This window comes from Leptonychotes weddellii, chromosome 2 (genome assembly GCF_054177405.1).
Source record: "Leptonychotes weddellii isolate Sample4059 chromosome 2, ASM5417740v2, whole genome shotgun sequence".
Taxonomy (NCBI): Eukaryota; Metazoa; Chordata; class Mammalia; order Carnivora; family Phocidae; genus Leptonychotes; species Leptonychotes weddellii.
Window position 1 is genome coordinate 73,745,471 of NC_138370.1, and position 23,298 is coordinate 73,768,768.

General features: G+C 45.7%; 1 protein-coding gene across 3 annotated transcripts in view; it reads left to right on the forward strand.

Annotated features, from left to right (window-relative positions):
• SETD7 (SET domain containing 7, histone lysine methyltransferase) overlaps nucleotides 1-23,298 on the forward strand; it is a 270,085-nt gene that overhangs the window by 24,944 nt on the left and 221,843 nt on the right. Inside the window, exons 4-8 of one of the 3 annotated variants that reach the window (XM_081811862.1) lie at nucleotides 412-601; nucleotides 5,513-5,594; nucleotides 8,362-8,479; nucleotides 12,135-12,292; nucleotides 16,814-22,634. In XM_081811862.1, coding sequence (XP_081667988.1) covers nucleotides 412-601; nucleotides 5,513-5,594; nucleotides 8,362-8,479; nucleotides 12,135-12,292; nucleotides 16,814-16,994 — 729 coding nt within the window. In that variant the 3' untranslated portion in view covers nucleotides 16,995-22,634. Of the gene's footprint in view, nucleotides 1-411; nucleotides 602-5,512; nucleotides 5,595-8,361; nucleotides 8,482-12,134; nucleotides 12,293-16,813; nucleotides 22,635-23,298 lie in introns of those variants that run through there. The other 2 variants (XM_081811863.1, XM_081811864.1) reach the window with 2 other exon arrangements.

Below are 23,298 nucleotides of genomic sequence, written 5' to 3' on the forward strand. Positions count from 1 at the left end.
GCGGGTAAAACCATCTTGCTATAGATCCTCATCACATTGGAAATGGGCCCACAGTTTAAAACATAGTTACATTTCCTTTAAATATTTGTAACTAATATTACAAATACAATGCATTTGCTTCTTAGATAACGAACCAAAATAGAGTAACTTGTCAGGATTATAAAGTGCGGCTCAGTCTCTGACTCCCTAAATCAGGCTTCTGTGCTTCTATGAGTGTAACTTCTAGCAGTTTATTTGTATGGGGCTGCATGGGGAGGTATGCATCATGTTGTTCTCACATGAAAGCTTTGAGTTCAACTGTTAATGTTAGCGCTATCAATGATGGGAGCACGCAAGAAAAAGTCCTTGAAGTCGTGTCATATAGATAAATACTACATATAATATTTTCTGGCTTTTGGTTTCTCCCATCAGGATGGAGGCAGCCTTGTGGGAGAAGTAAATGAAGATGGGGAGATGACTGGAGAGAAGATAGCCTATGTGTACCCTGATGAGAGGACAGCACTTTATGGAAAATTCATTGATGGAGAGATGATAGAGGGAAAACTGGCTACCCTTATGTCCACTGAAGAAGGAAGGCCTCACTTTGAGCTGATGCCGGGAAGTAAGTTGGATCTGCTTCAGATGGGCTGCTCCAGTTCCAAAGCAGGCTGTTAGGGCATATTTGAGAGAAATTTATTTGTCTAGTCCACTTGAATCGTGTATTAATAATCAGCCTTGCTGCATAATAGACATGTCCTCGAATACAGGTCTGCTGACGAGCTGTACTCAGCTGGGTCAGGCTGGGCTGGGCTGGACATGGCTGGACTTGAGAGGCTTCTTACCTTATTATGCCTTATAGGTCTTAATTCTGGGGCCCAGTCTGAAAGGACTGTGGTGACCTAGGTCAAGATTTTCCCAAGTGGGTCCAAGAAGCCAGAGCATGAGTAGACACCTAAGCTGCTTCTGAAAGCTTAGCTTGAAATGGACATGATGTCACTTTCAGGCACTTTTCATTGGTCAAAGCAGATTGCACAGCCAAGCCAAATATCAGTGAGATGGGGAAATAGATACCATGCATTTCAGTAGCAGATGCTAAAAAGTCACATGATAAAGGCATAGCTATATATTCTAATACAGGGAAGAAGTGAAGAAATGACAGCAGTAATTCAATGCATCTCAAGAGGTTGGATCTCAGAAAAAACTGAAATACAGTTTAATGATATTAAAGAATCAAATTAGGTAGATCTCCAGGTTGGTACAAATTGTAAAGCTGATTCAGCCTGAGCTCTGATTTGGAAAGATAAATGCATGTTGGCATCCCCTGCCTTCTTCAGAGCCCAGGATCTTCACGGGGCACATACTGGATACATGAGTGAGCCCAGTGGAATCCATATTAGAAAAAAATCCTTTTTCCTTTTAGAAGTACAGTATGGCATACTAAGCATTTTTTTTTCTGAGTATAAAATTATTTATTGGGGGCTTCTGGGTGGCTCAGTCGTTAAGCGTCTGCCTTCGGCTCAGGTCATGATCCACAGGGTCCTGGGATCGAGCCCCGCATCAGGCTCCCTGCTCCACGGGAAGCCTGCTTCTCCCTCTCCCACTCCCCCTGCTTGTGTTCCCTCTCTCGCTGTGTCTCTCTCTGACAAATAAATAAATAAAATCTTTTAAATAAATAAATAAATAAATAAATAAATAATTTATTGTAGAAAGTCTGGGAAGAAAACCAGGAAAAAAACCAAGATTTTGTATTTTGGGTAGCATAACAAACGAAATCTGTTTAAATTGGTCTCATTCCTTGAAAGCAATGTGTGCATATATGTCCCATCTAAGTTAGGTTATACGGAGAAAAAAAGCAGAGAAGATAATAAATCTATGCTAAATAGTCCTAAATAATATTTAGCTATTTGTGATCTGAAGGAGAATCTCCAGAGGAGAATGTCCAAAACTAGGAAATCTAGCATTTACACTTAGGTCTAACTTGGTTGTTTTAAATGTCTCAGTTTTTGTTTTCTTAAGTTAAAAATTGAGGCAGCCTAAATGCAATGTGGGATTATGGATTGGATCCTGGAACGGAAAGAAGGCATTAGTGGAAAAACTGGTGAAATCTGAGTAAAGTTTGAAGTTTAGTTAATAGTAACGTATTTATGTTGGTTTCTTAATTTTGACAAACATACCATGTAACATTAAGAAGTTACCATTACAAGAAACCGTGAGGAGTATTGGGGTGCTCTGTACTACCTTTGCAACTTTTTTTTTTTTTAAGATTTTATTTATTTGACAGAGAGAGAGACAGCGAGAGAGGGAACACAAGCAGGGGGAGTGGGACAGGGAGAAGCACGCCTCCCGCCGAGCAGGGAGCAGGGGCGGGGGAAGGGGCAGAGGAAGAGGGGGAAGCAGACTCCCCCACAAAGCAGGGAGCCCAATGTGGGACTCGATCCCAGGACCCCGGGTTCATGACCTGAGCCGAAGGCTGACGCTTAACGACTGAGCCACCCAGGCGCCCCATCTTTGCAACTTTTCTGTAAATCTAAAATCATCCCAAAATGAAAAGTTTTAAGTGAAACAGTCATCTTTGCACTTCAAATTCTACTCTCTGTGCTCTTCACATATGTTCTGAACGGAGACAGTGCTACCGTGTTTAGCAGTGAGGGGCCCCAGGCCAGGGGAGGATCCCAATGGGTGATGCCCATTTTAAAACTTAAGCAGTGGCAGCATGTTTTAGTGGCAAGAGCCACGTGAACTTGAGAGTCACCTGATTTGGGTTTCAGCTTCAACATTTACCGTACTATGGTCTTGGGCAAGTTATTTATCCCTTTGGAACCTATTTCTTCATTATAAAACACAGATATTGGCACCTTGAGCCACGTTGTCCGTATTTTAGGCTTTGTGGGTCTCTGTTGCAACTGCTCAGCTCTGCTTTTGTCACCCCAAAGCAACAGCATAAGGGAAGTTACTGTTCTCTTTACGTTCTTCTTGGTGTGAGTAAGCAACAGATTTTGGGAAGCGAGGGTGATAATTCTCAAAGGGTTATTTTTCTTAGAACTCCTGGTTGTGGGACACCTGGGTGGCTCAGTCAGTTAAGCATCTGCCTTCAGCTCATGTCATGATCCCAGGGTCCTGGGATCGAGTCCCACATTGGGCTCCCTGCTCTTTTGGGGAGTCTGCTTCCCCCTCTTCCTCTGCCCCTTCCCCCGCCCCTCCTCATGCTCTCTCTTACTATCTCTCTCTCTCTCCCTCAAATAAATAAATAAAATCTTAAAACAAACAAACAAACAAACCTCCTGGTTGTAAATAACAAACACCCTCTTCACCTTAACTTAAGACCACAAAAAAGGTGGGGAGGAGGCACATGATTCTTGGCAAGATTCTGGTAGGACTGTTAATTTGAGGACATGTTGAGCAGTTTGGGTTTCACAAGCATCAGGAAGCATGGCTGCTTCGGGTGCCTGGGAGGAACATGGGCCTTCGGTTTGGGGCACTTCTCGCCTACCCCCCAGCCCCTCTCAGTTACAGTGAGTGAGCTGTGGACCAGGCCTGATGGGGCCCTGCCACCATCTGGTCCGGCGTGGGGAGGAGAAGGAAAACGTAAGGCAAATATCCCAACCTGCCCCTCGCTGACCTCTCCCCACACCCTTTCTCTTTGTGCTTCTGTAACCGCAGACTGTTTCTAGTTATCCACTCCTGCATGCTGATTTCCTCGTCAGGGCTCAGGCTGGACTTTCTTCCTGCCTCATCTCTTTCCCTCTCCGCAGAGGAACTCCTTTCTCTGGTAATTCCTGTGCTGTCTTTAAGGCTTAGAATTCATGTCTGTCAAGGAAATGAATGAATTCTGGTCTGGCGTAGTATAAATTACAGAGGAGAGGAGGATAAGTAAAGAGTGTGCTCCGTGTGCCCAGAGCCTTGGCCCATTGGCCAGTGGGGGAAAAACAGGAAGGGACAGCGTGTGTCGGAAAAGATGGCGTCAGCTCCTTGAAGGCAGCCGGAGATGTCCCTCCTGTTTGCATCTGTACCGTCCCTAATGCGGGGCTCTCCATGTAGCTGGCCCATCATTACATTGTGATGACAGGTTTAGTCTAAGGAAGGGAGGGGGAAGTTCAGAGGAGATTTTCTGCACAATAGAACAAGTATTTCACAGATAAGTCTGGTTAAAAAGTGTGGGTTTTTTCTTTTTTCAGCTAACTTGCTTTAACGGATTGTGCGTTGGTCCATTACCAGTTTGCTCTCAGATGCATTTCTCGTCCTTCTCTTGCCCTATTTTATTGCAGGGGGGCTTCTGCTCCTTGAAGGCCACATTGCCTAGGCCCTTGTGTGTTGGCTTCTGTCTGAGTTTGGCCACAGGGAGGCACTGGCCAGGGCCATGGAGAGGAAAGGCATGAGGAAGAAGCTCTCTCTCTGTGTCCAGCAGCATCTCCAGCAGGGGCCTGTCTCCTGACTCCATCTCCCACCAGGAAGGTCCCCCCACATCCCAGCTTCCCTGGGCCGGTATACCCCAGCTCTAGAGGCCCGGGCACACCACCTCCACCTTTGTCCTTCTGGCTTAGGGTTACGTGGCTTCAGCTCCTGCCAGTCTCTAGGCTCCTCACTGACCCCTTCGGCTTCTCAGTTCCTCTGTGCTCCCTATAACCAGTTCCCTAAGTGAAATTCTCTCTTTGAAATACACAAGTGGTCTGTTTCCTAGCTAGACACTGACTGATCTGGATTGCTTTTTAACTTTTCGTTTGAGACACTGATTTGGGTTTTGTGATTGTACGAAACAAGCAAAAACCAGAAGGAGGACCTGGTAACCGCTGAGGAATTGCTTAACGGGATGATTTGTGATGCCTTAGTGCCTAAAAGAATTTACTTTACAGGAGTAAGCCCTTCGGTTCTAAAATGTGTTTCTTTGCTTATTAGGCATTAGAGCATTGGTTGTCTTCATTGCACTTTGGGAAGATTCTTGGAGGCTAATCCTTTGCAGAGAACCAATGTTAATTCTAGAACAGTTGTGTACCTTAGTTTCTGAATAAATTACTGATTGGCGTCTGAACCACCTTGATAGAAATAAGAAGACTTTGTTTTTGCTTTATCAAAAGCAGTTCTGTTCTTAATTCTGGTGAGGCAAAAGTTTATTTTTAGCGAAGGCGACAGTTGCTGGGGTTGGATGGTTGGAGTCTACAGCCCCTGTGTCTAGTAGGAAGAAAATCACAAGAAAAATTTAAAACCATCATCCAACCCGATCTGACCAGAGAGATCTCAAAATTTCATGACAAAGCAGGATCTTGATTAAAAAATTTTAATTACACAAGCATTTTGTAAACCATTTGAATAAAGAAAATTTAAAGGCAAAAATGGGATTTTAAGAGATACATCTGATGGCTGTTCATTAAGACCTAAAAATAAAACTCAAAAGCAAATCTAAAAACTGTTCATTTATATTGGAGAATTTATTCTAGTCGGTGTAATTTGAATAACATTTTTCATTATTTAACTCCTGCTTTAAAAGCTCTCCCCTAACTCGGTAATCTCTAGATTGAGATGTTCGCTTGCTTTTCAGGTTCGGTGTACCACTTTGATAAATCGACATCATCTTGCATTTCTACCAGTGTTCTTCTTCCAGATCCATATGAATCAGAGAGGTAAATTTTTTCCTTGTGGTTTGAACGACATTGTTTATGGGAAGTTAAATAACCCTCATGGTGGGAACTAATCCTCCTTTGTAGCCCCCTGAGCAGAAGAAAATATTCATATATTCTGAGGAAGAGTGTTTTTATGCTTATATTGCATCTGTCGCTGTGAGAGAGTTTCTCCACCCATAAAGCACAGAACGACCATGTGTCAGTCCCAGAAGGAAACTTCTACATATAGAGAGCCCACTATGCCCTGCCCCAACGTCCCCTTTCTTGGGGCCCTGGTGCAGTTGATGCTGCAGCCACGTGCTGGCCTCTAGGGGAGCATTTCGTACTCCTTAAAACTCTAGCCTGGGCAGGAACCAGAATGCCTCCTTTACTCAGCCCTGCCGAGCGGGTCTGGAACACAGGACAATTTCTTGATTCACGAAGGGAGAACAGCAGCGAAAGAAAGACTATAAGAAGCATAAGAAGCTTCCAGTGTACAAATGACAAGCTTCTGATTCTATAAGCTCGCTCCCCAAGTGTCAAGTCCCGTTCCAGTCCATCTTCTCTAAACTCCAGCTCTCCGTTGTTGGTGTGGCTTTCCCTGGTACTCTGCCCGAGACTTTTATCCCCTAGCAACTGGCCTGTTGGTGAGGAAGAGAGCCATCTGCGGTTGGTTTTCTCTTTGCCTTGTTCTTTGTAAGCGTGGCTTGCAAAGCATAACTTCCACTCACTTTCTGTTCTGTTCCCATCTGAAAATAGGCCTCTTCCCTGGTTGAACTGACAGGGCTCACACCACAATGTCACAGTGAATGAATGGCCTCTTTCTTGATGCAGAGCTCTGGTCCATTTACAAAGGGAAGGGTTCAGTGTCTTGGGAGCCCTGAAACACAGTAGCGCGATAATCGTATATATCGGTCTTTTTTGTTACTGGTTGTGATGAGGCTGTAGAAGGATGCCCTCAAAACTCGCAGTGGTTTATGAATGCACACATTTTATTTTACACTCGTGGTTCTGTAAGTTAGCTGAGGTTCAGCCACTTTTGACTGGGCTCCACTCGGCTCCCCTTGGCTCCGCTGGACGAGGCTGGACTCCAGATTGCAAGTTGGGCTCTTCTGGGCTCATATCTGAATTCCAAGCCTGAGGCTAAAGGAGGAACAGCCACCTGGGGCATCTTCTTCCTATGGAGATGAATGGAAATTCAGGGAAGCTGGCAGAAACTCGCCATGCCTCTTATCACCTGAGACCTGGCACGCAGTCCTCCTGCCCATGTTCAGGTAGCAAAGTAGATCCTACGGCCAAGCCCACAGGGATTGAGGCAGGGGTACATCTCGTCTCCCCACTCTGAAGGAGGCACCGCAAGGTCACGTGGCTAAGTAGCAGGACGTTTAATTCTACCACAGGGAAGGAGGAAAGAGTTGGAAGCAATAATTCAGTCCCCTAGTCTACAAAATAAGCCTAAGATCCATGTAACAGAAACTAAAGATGACCAGTTCCGCCAGAATCATTGAATCCCAGTGCCCAGAGAACTGAAATAGTTGTTGATGGGGTGTGTCTTCTCTTATTAAATCCAGTTCAGTAGTCATGAGTGCTGTTTTCCTGTAAATCCAGGGATTGGCAAACTCTTTCTGTAAAGAGCCACGTTGTCCGTATTTTAGGCTTTGTGGGTCTCTGTTGCAACTGCTCAGCTCTGCTTTTGTCACCCCAAAGCAACAACCAACAATACTAAATAAATAGGTGTGGCTGTGTTCCACAAAATTTTATTTACAAAAGGGCGCAGCTGCCAGATGTGGGCCTGGGGCCATAGTTACTAGACCCGTTATGAACTCTTTTGTTGGGAAGTGCTTACTGGATATGTTTTGTTAATTGTTTGTCACTCTTTCATGTGAAAGATTCATCTTGGAGCTTAATTAAAACAGTCTTTCCCTCCTATTTGGCATTGACAAACTTGGGTATAGCTTTAATTACTTTGGAAATGTTTTACTTATCCAGGAAGACAGTGAAAATACTCATTAACTAAAAATATAAATTAAAAAAAAATCTTATATCAAACATTGCTTTATGAATACAGTGAAACCTTGAAAAACACAGGGGTTGGGGCATCGACCCCTATCCCTACCCCATGCAGTTGAAAATCCACATGTAACTTTTAATTCCCCAAAAACTTAACTACTAAGAGCCTACTGTTGACTGGAAACCTCACCAATAACATAAACAGTTGATTAACACATATTTTGTATGTGATATGTGTTATACACTGTATTCTTACAATAAAGTCAGCTGGACAAAAGAAAATGTTATCAAGAAAATCATAAAGGGGGGGTGCCTGTCCGGCTCAGTCAAGTAGAGGGTGCAACTCTTGATCTTGGGGTTGTGAGTTGGAGCCCCATGTTGGGTGGAAAGATTACTTAAAAATAAAACCTTTAAAAAAAAAAGAAAGAAAAGAAAGTCATAAGGAAGAGAAAGGACATTTTCAGTACTGTAAAAAATCTGCATGGAAGTGGACCTGGCAGTTCACACCCATGTTGTTCAAGGGTCGACTCTATATAATAATCCCCATATCAGAGAGCAGATTTTAAACACCACTCCTAAAGATACATGAGTACAAGTTCTTCAGTTTTCAGTGCCAAATACTGTGGTTTAACTTCTCATCCTCCCTTCCTTCCTTCCTCACTGGATTACTATGAACTGATGCTTCGGATTCATTAGCTATCCTGATATTTTGGTGGTTGATATAAACAGTGACATATCCAACTAAAAGAACCATCATTTGGTCCTTTTTTCTATTTAGGGTTTATGTTGCTGAATCTCTCATTTCCAGTGCTGGAGAAGGACTATTTTCAAAGGTAGCAGTGGGACCTAATACTGTTATGTCTTTTTATAATGGAGTCCGGATTACACACCAAGAGGTGAGCGGGGTCTAAGTGGAGGATCAACTTGATTGGTTACAGGGCTTGGTTTCAAACACTCTTAATTTTCCTGTTAGCCCCTTTACTTCAGTATTCGCTAGAAATATGAAGGAATAAACAGTCTTTTTTTTGTAAAATTGATGGGATATTGTCTTATAGCAGTCTTCAGATTTCTATAGCAAAAATACCATACACTGGGGGCACCTGGGTGGCTCAGTCAGTTGAGTGTCTGCCTTTGGCTCAGGTCATGATCCCAGGGTCCTGGGATTGAGTCCCGCATCGGGCTCCCTGCTGTGTGTTGTGGGGGGTGTCTACTTCTCCCTCTCCCTCTGCCTGCCGCTCCCCCCGCTTGTGCTTTCTCTCTCTCTCTCAGTCTCCCTCTCTCTCAAATAAAGTCTTAAAAAAAAATTACCGTATACTGGGTGGCCCATAAACAACAGAAATTTATTTCTCACAGTTCTGGAGGCTGGACGCCCAACTTCAGCGTGTCAGCAGATTTGGTGTCTGGTCAGAAACCACTTCCTGGTTCATAAATGGCTCTTTTCTCTCATTGCAGCCTCACATGGTGGGAGGGACAGGGGATCTCTCTGGGGTCACTTTTAAGTTTCACAGCTACTTTATAGAAAGTGGGATGGCACCCGTCCAGGAGACAGCAATTGCTTTGTACCGTACTACACCCGGTTTCTGAAAAATTGAGACCCAGCTGGATTCGGTCAATAATTAATTTATGATCTTGCACAGGCTACTTTCTGGGAAGGCTCCCTACTTCTGTTTGTGCAAAAGTCATACAGTAGCCTACATCCAGCCAGGAAGGCTTCTATTGCCCAAAAAGCTGAAAATAAAAAGTTAAAGAATAATCACCTCTTGCCTTTAAAATACAATCTTTGATCAGGCGCCTGGGTGGCTCAGTCGTTAAGTGTCTGCCTTTGGCTCAGGTCATGTTCCCAGGGTCCTGGGATCGAGCCCCACATCGGGCTCCCTGCTCGGCGGGAAGCCTGCTTCTCTCTCTCGCACTCCCCCTGCTTGTGTTCCTGTTCTCCCTATCTTTCTCTCTCTCTGTCAAATAAATAAATAAAATCTTTAAAAAAAAATACAATCTTTGATATATTTTCCAGAATTCAGAGGTGTTTTTGTTTTTGCTTCTTCACGTCACAATTAACTTCCTTACATGTCCACTTAAGGGCAAAAAGTCTGCTGCTTGAGCCTGGCTTGTAGTCTCCATCTGGTCTCACTTGCATTAAGGGTGTGGGACTTGGGCTTGTTGCTCATATCCCTCATTCATGTACTTCCCTTTTTCACTTATTGCTATGGAATGCTACGGGGGAAATGCCGTGAAGTAATCAAGTGTTTGCCCGTTCAAAGCCGTCGTACAGACAAAGACGGCTTGGCGCTCACACTGAGCCATGGTCTGGCACGCGGTACCCCTAGTGATGGCCAGACCTCTGTGTCCGCAATCCTGACAGTCCAGGAAATTCAGCATATGAAAGGTGGCTCAGGATATTGATACACTATCTATCTATTCTAACATTTTACAGATAACAAAACTGAAACCCAGAGTGGGTGAGCCATTTGTCCGAGGTCACAAATACAGTTATTAGCAGAGTTCAAGCAGGATTTCAAATAGAATCTGGCTCCCGGCAAAACTCACTATATGCTGTGCTGTGGAAATGAATGGGGCACCCTCCTTGCCTTCATGAAATTTAGATTCTGTTGGGGAGAGGTGCCTGGGTGGCGCAGTCAGTTGGACTCTTGATTTTGGCTCAGGTCCTGATGTCGGGGTCGTGGGATCAAGCCCTGCATCAGGCTCCGTGCTCAGGGGGGAGTGTGCTGGAGATTCTCTCTCTCTCTCCCTCTGCCCCTCCTCCCACTCTCTTTCTAAAGTAATAAATAAATTTTTCGATTCTTTTGGGGAGATAAGAAAAATATACAAGTAATGGCAACGTAAGGTAGATGGTCCCAAGTACCATATATCAGTTCATATAACAGGGCTGGAATATTAAGATCCATGAAGATTTTTTTCACTTTCATCACTGCTGTATCCCCTACACCTAGAACAGTGCCTGGCGTATGATAGGCACTCAGTAAATATTTGTTGAATGAATATCAGAACCACATAACAGCATAATTATAATTTAGGGGCAGGAGAGGCAGTATACCTCTGAGAGTCAGCAGTTCTATATAAAAATGTGGTCCTAGGGGCGCCTGGATGGCTCAGTCGGTTAAGCCTCCGACTCTTGGTTTTGGCTCAGGTCAAGATCTCAGAGTTGTGGGATGGAGCCCCACGTGGGGCTCCCTGCTCAGCAGGAAGTCTGCTTGTCCCTCTCCCTCTGCTCCTCCCCCTGCTCTCTCTCTCTCTCTCTAAAATAATAAATTCTTTAAAAAAATTTTTTTTTTTTATTGGTCAGAGAGAAAGCACAAGCAGAGAGAGCTGCAGGCAGAGGCAGAGGGAGAAGCAGGCTCCCTGCTGAGCAGGGAGCCCCATGCGGGGCTCGATCCCAGGACCCTGGGATCATGACCTGAGCCGAAGGCAGACGCTTAACCGACTGAGCCACTCAGGCACCCCTAAAAAATTGTTTTTAATGTAATCCTGTTTGCTCCAAAAAACTGCTCTGCTGACCTCAGCAGATGCTGGGGTGTGGGTTGGAGTGGGGCGGTGGGCTGGAGAAGTGAAGACTCTTGGTGCCTTGCAGAGAGTGAGTGCTTGTTGTAGGTAAGAGAGCACACTGGGAATGGGTGACACCATCTGCTGGTCACACTGATCCCCCACTTGTAACAAAGGTGAAGGACTCCGCTTGAAGCACAATTTTGCATTCCTCATAGTTCCGGTTCCATTTGACGTTCTTGTGTGTTTCTTTTGCCTCATCTTCTTCATAGCGGGGCTTCCAGGGATCTGGCGGTTGGTCAGAGCGGCAGATCCGACCACCGGAGTCAGTAAGCCACAACAGGCTTCCCTGGCACGGGGCAGTGCTTGGACAGGGGGGCAAGAGAGGGGACGTCCTGCCAGCCCGAGATGGTCCAGAGGCTTGTGGCACAGGGGCCACCATCCGGAGCAGGAGGAGGGCAGGGAACTCCCAGGAAAGAGAGGGTCAGAGAGGGGGCTGATGTGTCTAGGTGACGTGTAGTACAGAGAGGAGTCTCTGGGCCACAGAGCTCCGAAGGACAGAGGCAGTCTGGAGGCTTTGTGGTGCTGGGCTTTCTCTCACGAATCTGCTAGCAGATGTGGGGTCAGGTGTCCCAGGGGAAGCAGGCCCGAAGTGGCTAAAGCTCCGCTTTGTTTGGGCTATTTAAAGAACAACTGGATGTGTAAATTTGAGTTTGGTGCTGGAGGGCTTTGGAAGTAATAGGTCTTAGCCTGCAGTGAAGAAATAAACCACCTAGGGGCATCGGGTTATATTTTTGTGTGTCTTTGTCGGGAACTTTCAGTCCTTTTTCTCATGTAAGATGAGGAAAAGTCAGTGCGTAAGAAGTTGAGCTGCCTGATGCTGCCCACAGATGGCTTTCGCACCATTGATGTGCGGAGGGATGCCTCTGGTTCTTTTCATGCATCTAGCACTCACACAGCAAAACGGAAGGAGAAATGAGTTAATGTTGCTGATGTTCTCTGAGATTTGGGGAGAAAGGCCCTATCTAACGTGCGCTTTCTTGTTTTCTGCAGGTTGACAGCAGGGACTGGGCTCTTAATGGGAATACCCTCTCCCTCGATGAAGAAACGGTCATTGATGTGCCTGAGCCCTACAGCCACGTGTCCAAGTACTGTGCCTCCTTGGGACACAAGGCAAATCACTCCTTCACTCCAAACTGCATCTACGATATGTGAGTATGACACCCAGCTTCCAGGGTGGATCCGGGCCCCATCTGCCAGGGCCCCGCGACTGACGAGGGCCTCTCAGAGCTGTCATCCTGCCCCAGGTGAAGGACGCTCCTTCTGGGTTCCTGAGGCTCCTCTCCCAGACGTCTCCTGGTTAGGACTTGACACTCGGAGTCTAAACAGCCCCTTCCCTGGCCTTGGTAACTCAGACAGGGCAAAGTGCTTGGAAGGGTAGAAACGCTATGGAAATGAGACACTTCTTGGTTGCTGTTTCGTCGATGCTTTTTTGTCCTTCAGTGGTCTCACTCTGGAAAATTAAGGATAGTGTTATTTGAAATATTAGAAAAATTAAAATTGTTCTGCACAGTGAAGACTCGTGAACTCTTTTATGTTGTGAAAGGAAGGAAGAAAAGAAAATGCCAAGCCTAGAGCACAAGGTCTTGGTGCTGGAAAAGACGGATTAAATCAGAGTCCCCATTATTTGACAATAAAGAGGAAAGAAATACTGACACATGCTACAGCGTGGATGAGCCTTGAAAATATTATGCCAAGTGCAAGAAGCCAGTCTCATAAGACCCGATAGCGTATGATTCTATTATTGATAGGACTTGGCCATTACAGCAAAATTCATAGAGACAGAGTACAGATCAGTGGTTGCCCAGGGCCCGGGGAAATGGGGTTGCTGGCTAATGAGTATGGGGTTTCTTTTGAGGGTACCGCACTATACTAAAATTAGATAGTGGTGATGGTTGCCTGCCTGAAACCCACTGAATTGCATGCTTCAAATGGGTGAATTTTTAGGGTATACGATTTGCATCTCAACAAAGCTGTCATTTTAAAAAGTCAAATAGTCCTGGGTGCTTGGGTGGCTCAGTCGTTAAGCGGCTGCCTTCGGCTCAGGTCATGATCCCGGGGTCCTGGGATTGAGCCCTGCATTGGGTTCCCTGCTCCGTGGGAAGCCTGCTTCTCCCTCTCCCACTCCCCCTGCTTGTGTTTCCTCTCTTGCTGTGTCTCTCTCTGTCAAATAAATAAATAAAATCTTAAAAAAAAGAAAAACACTCTAAAAAAATAAAAATAAAAATAAATAAAAAGTCAAATAGTCCTACCTCTCAGAGTTTGAGCCCTCCCCTTCCAACGGCTCACTGAACCTCTTCTTGTAAACCTCCATTGATGGGGAGCTTACTGTTAACCACGAAGGCAGCTATCTGGACAAACTGACATAGATATTGTTGTGAAATTAACTTTCAGGCTCAGATGATTAAAATGTTCTTTGTATGAAGCCCAAATGGGTTTCCCTATAACATCCAGCCCTTTGCCCTAATTATTCCCCTATGCACTATGCCAGTCTCTCTTCGACATAGTAGCCCTACAAATATTTTAGAAGCTTTCATATGCCCCCTGAATGTTCTCCTCCCAAAGTCAAGCGTCTCTGACTATTCCTTGAAGAGTACAGTTGGCATTCCTTGGATCATCATCATTGATCTCCTTAGCTCAGCCAGAAAATGCCTGTTCGACCTGGGAGGCAGGTGGCCACATGCCACCTTTTCTGCTCAGTTATAGCTCTCAGTCCCCCCTGTCTATTGCTTGTTAACAGAAGCAGGATCCAATCATGTGCATTTAATCTATAGGAAAATTGCCAGGATATGAATGTCCCTCCTCACATCCCTGAGATGGCTTGGAAATTGCTCTGGCAGGGACTTGCTTTCCTTGGCAGCCAGTACCAAGTACTGCAGCTCCGACTTCTGTTTAAAGGGCAGGTAGAAATGGCAAAGGACATGTGTCATGTGAAATGAAACCGACACTGTTATTAACTCCAAGGCTTTCGCGGCCAATGTGAATTAGGCCAAAGCATCGTTCCAGGCTGCACACGGCTTCCCAACAATCTTTTAAAGCAGTGGTAACTAACAGTAACAAATGCTACTTCAACTTCTCTTTTAACAACTACTCTTTTAAAACAAACGAGTTCTGTGATTTCACTGCAAGGACATGGTTTTTCTCACCAAAAAGAAGAGCGCACAGGAGACAAGGGAGAGGTCCATTTGTGCAAAATCAAGTCCCCAGACTCGTCAGGGTTATTTCCTTCCAGCCCAATGTGAACAATTAGTTATTTGGGGTAAAGGGAAGACTATCTGAAAAATAATAAAATATAAAATTCAGATACCGATCCATGGCATTCATTTGCTTCTAAAATTATTGGTATCATTATGCACACTTTAACATCAGCAAAGCAATATCCCTGTATAAGCTGCAGTCCGGTACAAAATCCAAACGGACAAACGGACACGAACCACTGCCCTAGTTGTCAATAGAGGTGACATGTCGCCAAGGGCCCAAACCACTGGGTGCAGAGAGCTTTGCTTTGCCCACTAATCGTGCTACTGGCATTGATTGAGCACTTTGGGCCAGTGCCATGCTAACGCCTTCTCATGAATTCTCTCACTCAGGCCTCCCAGGACCTCTGTGGGGCAACCTCCGTTACCTACCCCCGCCCCCCATCAGGACCTCTGTGGAGCAACCTCCGTTACCTACCCCCGCCCCCCCATTACAGACCGGAAACGCGGAGCTCTTAGCCGCAGTGGCTGAGTGTCCTTAAGCGTCATGCCCCATGCTGCCTGGGAGAATCAGCACCTGAAATGGAGTGCCTTCTTTTCAGTCTGTCCTTTTTCTACTCTTTGAAAATAATAAGCAGGAAAATGAAAATAAAAGAAGATTATACCGCAAGTCTTCGGTTTCTCATGGAATTTTGTCAGTGTGCAGTAAGATTAGCTAGAGCTCCGTTTCAGGGGTATTATTTTTTTAATGCAGTATTTTAATTTAGAGACAAAGAGCTGTGATTTTATTATTTTTTTAAAGATTTATTTATTTATTGAAGAGAGAGAGAGAGCACAAGCTGGGGAAGAGAGAGAGAGAGACAAGCAGACTCTCCACTGTGTGGGGAGCCCCACGTGGGGCTCGATCCCAGGACCCTGAGATCATGACCTGAGTCGAAACCGAGAGCCGGATGCCCAACCGACTGAGCCACCAAGGTGCCCCAAGAGTTGTGATTTTAATAAGGACTTCCCGAATCCCTGGTGCAGGGATGTCTGTGGTGGAGCACAGTATGAGAATTCTGTGCACACGCACACTCACTCACAGATGTGCGCACATAGTCACTAGTAGAAGCTGAGTCCTCACTTTGTGCCAGGCCCTGTGTGAGGTGCTTCCTATAGGGGACCCTATTTTGTCACAGTGACAACTCTTAAACGATTAGGATTGCTAGTATTACCATGAGGTGAGGGTGAGGAAAGTGAGATTCAGAGATATGGAAGTGAGCTTTCTGAGAGGGGGCAGTAATAATGTGTGGAACCGGGACTCACGCTAAAGTCTCTGACCCCAAGTCAAGCGTGCTTTCCAGAAAAGATGACACCCAAGTGGGGTGGACATAGAGGCCCCTTGGAGTGTGGGTGCGCACTTTGTCCTTTGTCCTTCACGTAAAAGATGTCCCTAAACCACAGACACACTCCTTTCCCCACCACCAATAGAGGGAACCAGCCAGGTCCTTGCTATCATGCCCCATGTGCCAATCTAACTTAGGGCCTGGAAGCCTCTCCTGTGGTGTCTCCATGTCCTTTGCTCACAGTGTGACGATAAATGAATGAGACTGATTTGACCAGATGCATATAGAGATAAAGCGAATTTCTTTCTGGCCATGCCTTACATATTTCCGTTCTGGGTTTCAGAAGCTGTTAGGTGAGCTAAATCTATTCCTTATTTATCTCCTGTTCTCCTGCAGGGGTCATAGGGGTGAACCGGGTTGGGAGCCTTTGGCAGAGGAACACAGTCAGAGCGTTAGCCCTGCCTCGGGTTCCGAAAGGCTCGAGGCTGCTCCCTTCACAAGATGCTTCAGGGAAATATTTAAAAAGCAGGTTGGCAGAGAGGTCTAGGCTTCGCTCCTGGAAAGAAGTCTTCATCTACTTTTATGCTAGAAAATAATACTTCCTCTGTCTGTAGAGGGTGGAATACAGTTTTTCGCTTTGGAAAATCCATGGGGCTCTTCCTTACACCTCCCAAAGTGTCCTGGTAAAGCCTCGCCCACGAGGTACAGCCAGGTAATCTGATGCCACAGGCCAGGTGGGCTGAAATGCCGACCGGCTGCACTGGATCCAGTTTCTCATTAAGGATAGATTTTTGTTGTTGCCCATGTTGTTGGTTTAAAAATACAGAGTGCCAAATATGCTCAAAGAGGAAGCTAGAGCAGTGCTTTTTAAACTTGAACGTGCATATGCATCACCTGGAGGTGTTGTTAAAATGCAGACACCAAGTCAGCAGGTCCGGGTGGGGCTGAGATTCTCGGTGTCTAGCAGCACCCAGGTGAAGCTGATGCTGGCCAATCTGTGGGCTACACGTGAGGGCCTACCAGTGGTGCCCAGGGAAGAGCTCCTGGGTGATTCCTACCCCCTCCACCCCCCCCACCCCCCTCCGCCCCAGGCTTTGCTTCTAACCTCCCGATCTGACCCAGGAATGACTGTGCGCATCTTGATGTCTAGGTTTGTCCACCCCCGTTTCGGGCCCATCAAATGCATCCGCACACTCCGAGCCGTGGAGGCTGATGAGGAGCTCACCGTGGCCTATGGCTACGACCACAGCCCCCCAGGGAAGAGCGGGCCTGAAGCCCCGGAGTGGTACCAGGTGGAGCTGAAGGCCTTCCAGGCCACCCAGCAGAAGTGAAAGGCTCAGCCCTGGGCTTCCGAGACCTGGAATAGAAACTTGGATCTATGCACTACGTTTTCCGACAACGGGACAACCAGGGACTGCTCATGCTGTGACATCACATCCTCTCACTCCACGTTAGCAACGACTTTCTTGCATACTAACTAGGTTTGACTATATTACTCATACCAGATTTAAAATTAGCTAGCCTTGCAACAACGTCCTACTGAGAGGTATTGTCGAACATTTGACACAGACAGCGTGATGTTCTTGGGTGGCTCAAGTCTAAATCTGTACCACACTCAGAGATGCCAAATGATTAGACTGAAAAAGGGAAAGGGGGCTTCTCAGTCATTTTTAGTCTGTGGTTTTTCATGATATTTTTTCCTATGGCCAACATAAAATGTGTATTCACACTTGCATACGTGCCGTACGGAGGATAGAGGATTACTACATTTTTATTCTCTAAATGTAGTATAATTTGCCTTTTAACCTTTGATCTGTATCTTGCAATAGAATGGCTTTGTTTTTTTTTTCCTAGCAAACAGAACCCCACTTTTTTGAGTCATGTCACCCCTCAGTCCCATTCTCTATCTTAGATATCTTTTACAAGAGAAAAAACTTCCAAATGGATTTCGTGTCAGTGCCAGTGCGTAGGTCTCTCTGGCTCTTTCTACATTGTTTCATTATTATGTCCTAATATAAAGAACTGGCTCATAGGGCCGGGGTATTATTATAGAACTATTATTCTCGCATGTAAACAAAGATACCTTTGCTTTAAGATGTGAGAAGAAATGAATTTACTTTGTTTGCATTAAGTTATGGGAGAGTTGTAATATATACTTTAAGAAAGGAGAGAGGGAAATTAGTATTTCTAAGCAGTAGCTGTGGCAATTTTGCAATATCTTCAATAGTGCTAGTAATTTCTTCTCGGGTACACATTAAATGTACATAACATAGAGCAGTCTGGCTTGTGGCACAGTGCACTGAATTCAAAAGTCAAATAACAACGTAGAATTCTGACGCAGAATTCTAAAGTTGGGTTTTTTTTTTTTTTAATTGCTACTGTTAGGAGAGACATACTGATCACTAGGTGCAAATCAAACCTTAGTGCTAAAACTCTTCATTGTCATTATTTCCAAAGCACTTAGCTGCTTCAAAGCATTGTGAATTAAGAGTAACACCTGTATAGTTTAAAAGCAACGATATCACTAGCATTTCAGCCATTTTGCAAGCCACGTGTAATCACAACTGCAGAAATAAGGAGAAAACCCCCGTTTTTTTAGTTTAACTGCTAGGTAGGTGTGTAGTGTACCTGAGATGGCTCTGAATGATTTCTGTGGGCTCGGGGCTTTTGTAGGCACCCTCACCCCATGCCGTAGCTGTGGCTTCCTCAGATGCCTCGACAAGGCTGCCGGAAGCGGTGGAGAGCCCCAGCTGCCAGTGGGAGCACCTGTCGCCTGAGCCAGTTTGGCCTTGAAAGCTAGCGCCTTCCAGGCCACAGCCCATAGGGAGCTGTGGCCGAGCAGAGAAGAGTAAAGAAACGGGCAGGAAGGAAGTTTGCTATTTCTCGTCAAGGTACTCGTCGCTCTTAGGAAGAATTTAACAAAAGTGCTTGACCGGGGGCTGCTCACAGCTGTCTGTTCGGGTGGCCCCTGGGCACAGGATTCAGCCCTCAAGACAGTGACAGAAGGGGGCCCTTCCCTTCTTTGCAGGGCCAGGCTTCCCGGAGCCCCTCCCTGCCCCCCCGCCCCTCCCCCCCCGCCACGGTGCCAGCGCACATGGCCAGTGCAAGGCGTGCAGCTAGCTGGCAGTGGTCTCGGGGGGCGGTGGGGGGGGGGGGGAAGCTGATGGTTACCACGTGAGAAGTTGTCAGGGCTGCCAGAAGGATCTCCCACAAAGGGAACCGAGTAGGGTTTTTAGATGATAGGATAGCTTCTGTTCTGTAGAAAGAGACGGTTCTGTAAACTGTGACAGATGGGCAGTCTCGGGACTTGTATTCTGATGGGTGCTTTAATTCAAATGCGTCCCAAAGCAAGTGCCTGTCTTCAGGAGAAAGATGGCTTTAATTAAAGTAGCCCCAGTCAGTTGGGTCGTGGAGCCAGGTCAGTGAGCGAGGTCAGGATGGAGCAGGTCACACTTCCAACACAGCTATGCTTTGAATGATTTCATTCCTGGTGGTGGTGTCATTCTTGTTGAGGCTGCAGTAGGGGTATCATTTCTGTCCTCATGGGTTACTCTGATTACCCCCCACTCAAATGGAATCTTTCTTTCTTCCTTTCTTTCTTTTGGTATAGGGATTGAAGAGTTGTAAGTAGTAATTAACCAACTAATCCATTTTTCAAATTAGATGCTGAATGACAGCACTCGGTTTAAAACCCAGCAGTGTGTCTGCGACCTTCAGACAAATCAGAGGAAACAGGACACCCAAGCTGAGCCTCTCTTTCTCCCTCCTCTCTTCTTGCGTCTTCTGGCTCTTCTTTCCCCTGTCCCATCTCTTCCCGCTTTCTCTCTCGTCTGTGAGAATGTCTTGATGTCCCTGTCCAGCTGATCTCTTGCTCTTTTCCGCCCTCTCCCTCCCCATTCTGAGTGTCTCTCCTCTCTTGCTCTCCTCTCTTGTCTCTCCTCTGTGTGCACCTCTGTGCCTTCACTCTGTGTCTCTGCCGGGCTTTGTGGCGCCTGCTCCCCCCGCCCCTCCCCCACTCCCAAACGGAAGGCTTTGCCACAGAGCGGACTCCGAGGGGGGCTTGAGATTCACTGTGTTCCGCGGGTAGGCAAGGACGTCGCGGGCGTTGAGGTTCCATAAGGAGGTAGCTGGTGAGGAAGGAAGGGTTTCTCCTTCTTCGAGCCGAAGCCCCGGGTGGGGGCGGGGGGGGGAGAGAAGCCTCAGGATGTATTTCTCTACTGAGTCTTTCTATCCGCTGTGGAAGGAAACGTGTCAGGAGGCAGCCGAATCTGGTAGTTCTGTGAGCATGATGACCGCGGCGCAACCGCGGAAGATTCCGTGTGGTGGGGAATAAAGAACGCAGCTCACGCTCTGCCGAAGAGCGCCGGCGCCTGCGCCTGCGCGGGTGCGTGATGCCATAGTCCCGAGAAGGTTCTCGCCGCGCTGTCTCAGCCCAACTCCTGCATGACTCGATCTTTCCTTAGCAGCTTTTCTCTGACAAGATATTATCTTGTGTTAGAGCTAGGAATAGGAACTAAGCTGTGGCACTGTGTCCCCGCGTGGACGTTTGGAGGGACTGACAGAGACCGAAGCGCTGTAAGGACGGACTCTGACACAAGGCAGAGAGGAGATTAAGAGGCAGCGGGCGGGGAGGACTTGAGTTTTGCAGAACCTATTCTCGTCTGAACCTGCTTCGCCCCTGGTCTACTTGAGCCATGAAGAAGGAAATTGGTTTTTCAAGACCTCTTTGAACCTGTCTGGGGCGTAGCTTTCAATTTATTTGCCTTCTGGGGGTTCTTCACGCTTGAAAAAGGATTTCCTTATCACCAACAACCTGGAAAGGCCAACATGGAGGCAAGTGTCGCCATTTACAACATGTACTGGTAACTATGAAAATGGCAGTAACTGTGAGCAGTGAATTCAAGGGTTGCCTTCTTAGTGAGACAGTGTGTGGCACTTTAGAAACTTTCCTTTCATATATAAAATTTTAAATCACTCACGGCAAAGTGCATCTAAGATCTTCCAAGAAGGGATAGTTTTCTGTTTTGCCTTGTTTTAAAAAGCGTTGCCTCAAGTTTCTGTCTTAAGAGTAGTGATTTAGAATCCAGACATCTTTTCTTTGAGAAAAACAAGCGAAACTATGTTGCAAGACTGATAGTTGTAATGTTTATTTGCCACAGATCAAAGGTTCACAAAATATCTTAAATTTGCGTCTACTTGAGGTACCTTGATAGACTGTTTTTTTCTTTGATCTTTCCCTTCAGGAATTTGGAGCCTTGGTGTCACTTTTTTATTTTAAAAAAGTACTAAATTTTAATAGTTTTATTTTGCCAAATGTGTGCATACATATTCAAAGCAATGAAACTATTTCAAGCCATACAACCACAGGGGTGGAAACCCTTTTCACAAATTTTAATGTGTTTGTATGTAAATAGATGTTTGTATGAAATATTTTCATGGTAGAATGAATATATTTAAATGAAGTCGAATTATTCCAGTGCTATTTAAACAAATTACAAAATTCTTGGTGAGAATTATCTGAGTCTATTGAGCTATAATGCAGATCAATTTTGATTTTTAAAAATCAAAAGCCTACAAATAACTCTGACTCATGGCAACTTCCCTGCGTCGTTGCATCGGACACGGAGAGAGCTCATAGGCTTCCCCAGTGCCTCCGCCGCTTCCTGGTGTAAGTTAGGTGCTCATGGAGGTGTGTCCACCTTTAAGTGACATCACTCCCGGCCTCCGAGGGCCTGCGAGTGAATTAGAGGCATTCGAGACACTGGTGCAGTTATCCAGAGCACAATTCCTTTGCAGGGCAGCAGAATCAGAAGCCACGTGGCCGCGCGACCCTCGGAGCTGGGTTTTCTGGCCACCATCAGCCGCCACCCTTACTGCCTAGTCACACACGTCAGGGAGGCTGCCCTCAGTGGAGTTGGGGTTCAGACCCCAGGGTGGAACTTCACGGTTTTGCCAGCAGTCCCGGCCTCCTGGCCTCCACCTCACAGAGAGGAAGGAGGGAGGGAGTGGCTGGCAAGGGGCCCATTTCTCAGCACAGTACATTTCCTGTCTCAGCTCTGGGAGACTATGCACCTAAGCACCAAGCTTCCAACCAGAGAGAGACGTCCTCGGATAACGCAAATCCTTGCTTCCTCTGTCTGTGACTTTACACACTGTTGTTAGAAGTCTTTGTAATAGCAAGACCAATCGCATCTCTGGGACATACCTCCCAACTCTCCTGACTCTTATGTTACTAGGACACTCCTTTATAATGGTATTCAACTTGAGTGGGTTGTTTTGGTTTGTTGTTTGGGGTTTTTTTTTTTTCCCCCTCTGCTTTGGTCCTGGATATAATGAAATGATAAATATGACAAAATTTTCACTGTGTCTACTAGCAATATGTACACACATGCCAATGTATCTTAACATAGCAACTTGGTTATATTTTGGGTTACTATAATTAACCTCGATTCTTGTATTGGGAAACCACAGGGATGTGTAATGCCTGCTTATCATGGAAGAAATTAGGTTCATGGTCTGAGCTCCCTCCTTCAAAAGGTTTCCTCCTGGGTTTTCTATGTTCTCTTTTTATCCTGAAATGCATTTATTAGGTTGTGAGGTATGTTTAAGGATTGGAACCTAGGGGTAGGCTTTCAGCATTTATTGCAACAAAAAGTTAACCCCATCACAGTTAACAAAAGATTGGTCTTTTGTGGAATTTGAACTAAATCTATGAGCCTTATTCAATATCTATAATTCTATGATTTTTTTAAATTATGGGAAATTAATGAAAGATGTTTACATGAATAATGTTTGCCCTTACTGTGTTATGAATGAGTTTTTTTGTAGTGTGTCTGGGTGCATGTGCAAGAGAGTAGGAAAAATGTTTCTGAAACAAAACTTGACAAAATATTTGTAATGAAAAGTAAATTTAAAGATTGCTATAATTGCGCTATAGAAACAATGCAAGTATTAAACAAAATATACAATCATCTCTCATTGTCTTCCTTTGGTCATTTAGGGCAGAAGGGCAGTCACTTTTTTCTTTATAATTTTTAAAAGATTTATTTATTTATTTGTTTGTTTATTTATTTATTTATTTCAGAGAGAGAGAGAGCATGGGGGGTGGGGAGGGGCAGAGGAAGAAGCAGACTCCCTGCCGAGTGGGGAGCCTGACTCAGGGCTCCATCCCAGGACCCTGAGATCATGACCTGAGCCGAAGGCAGACAGACACTTAACCACCTAGAGGCCCTATTATGATATGTCTACCTATGTGTTTAAATTACTAAGCAAACTTTACATTTTGAGTTTTGGGTTTTTGTGTGTGTGTGTGTGTTTTTTAATTAAGAAAGTTGGTCTTGGGTTGGTTTTTACATACCTTTCTGATCTATTTTTTTTTTAAGATTCTATTTATTTGACAGAGAGAGACACAGCGAGAGAGGGAACACAAGCAGTGGGAGAGGGAGGAGCAGGCCTCCCGAGGAACAGGGAGCCCGACGCGGGGCTTGACCCAGGACCCCGGGATCATGACCCGAGCCGAAGGCAGACGCCTAACGACTGAGCCAGCCAGGCGCCCCCATTTTGAGTTGTTTTAAAATGTTATTAGCTATTTGCCATTTTCAAAGCATGAGAGGAGGGGTATGGAATGGCTAGGAG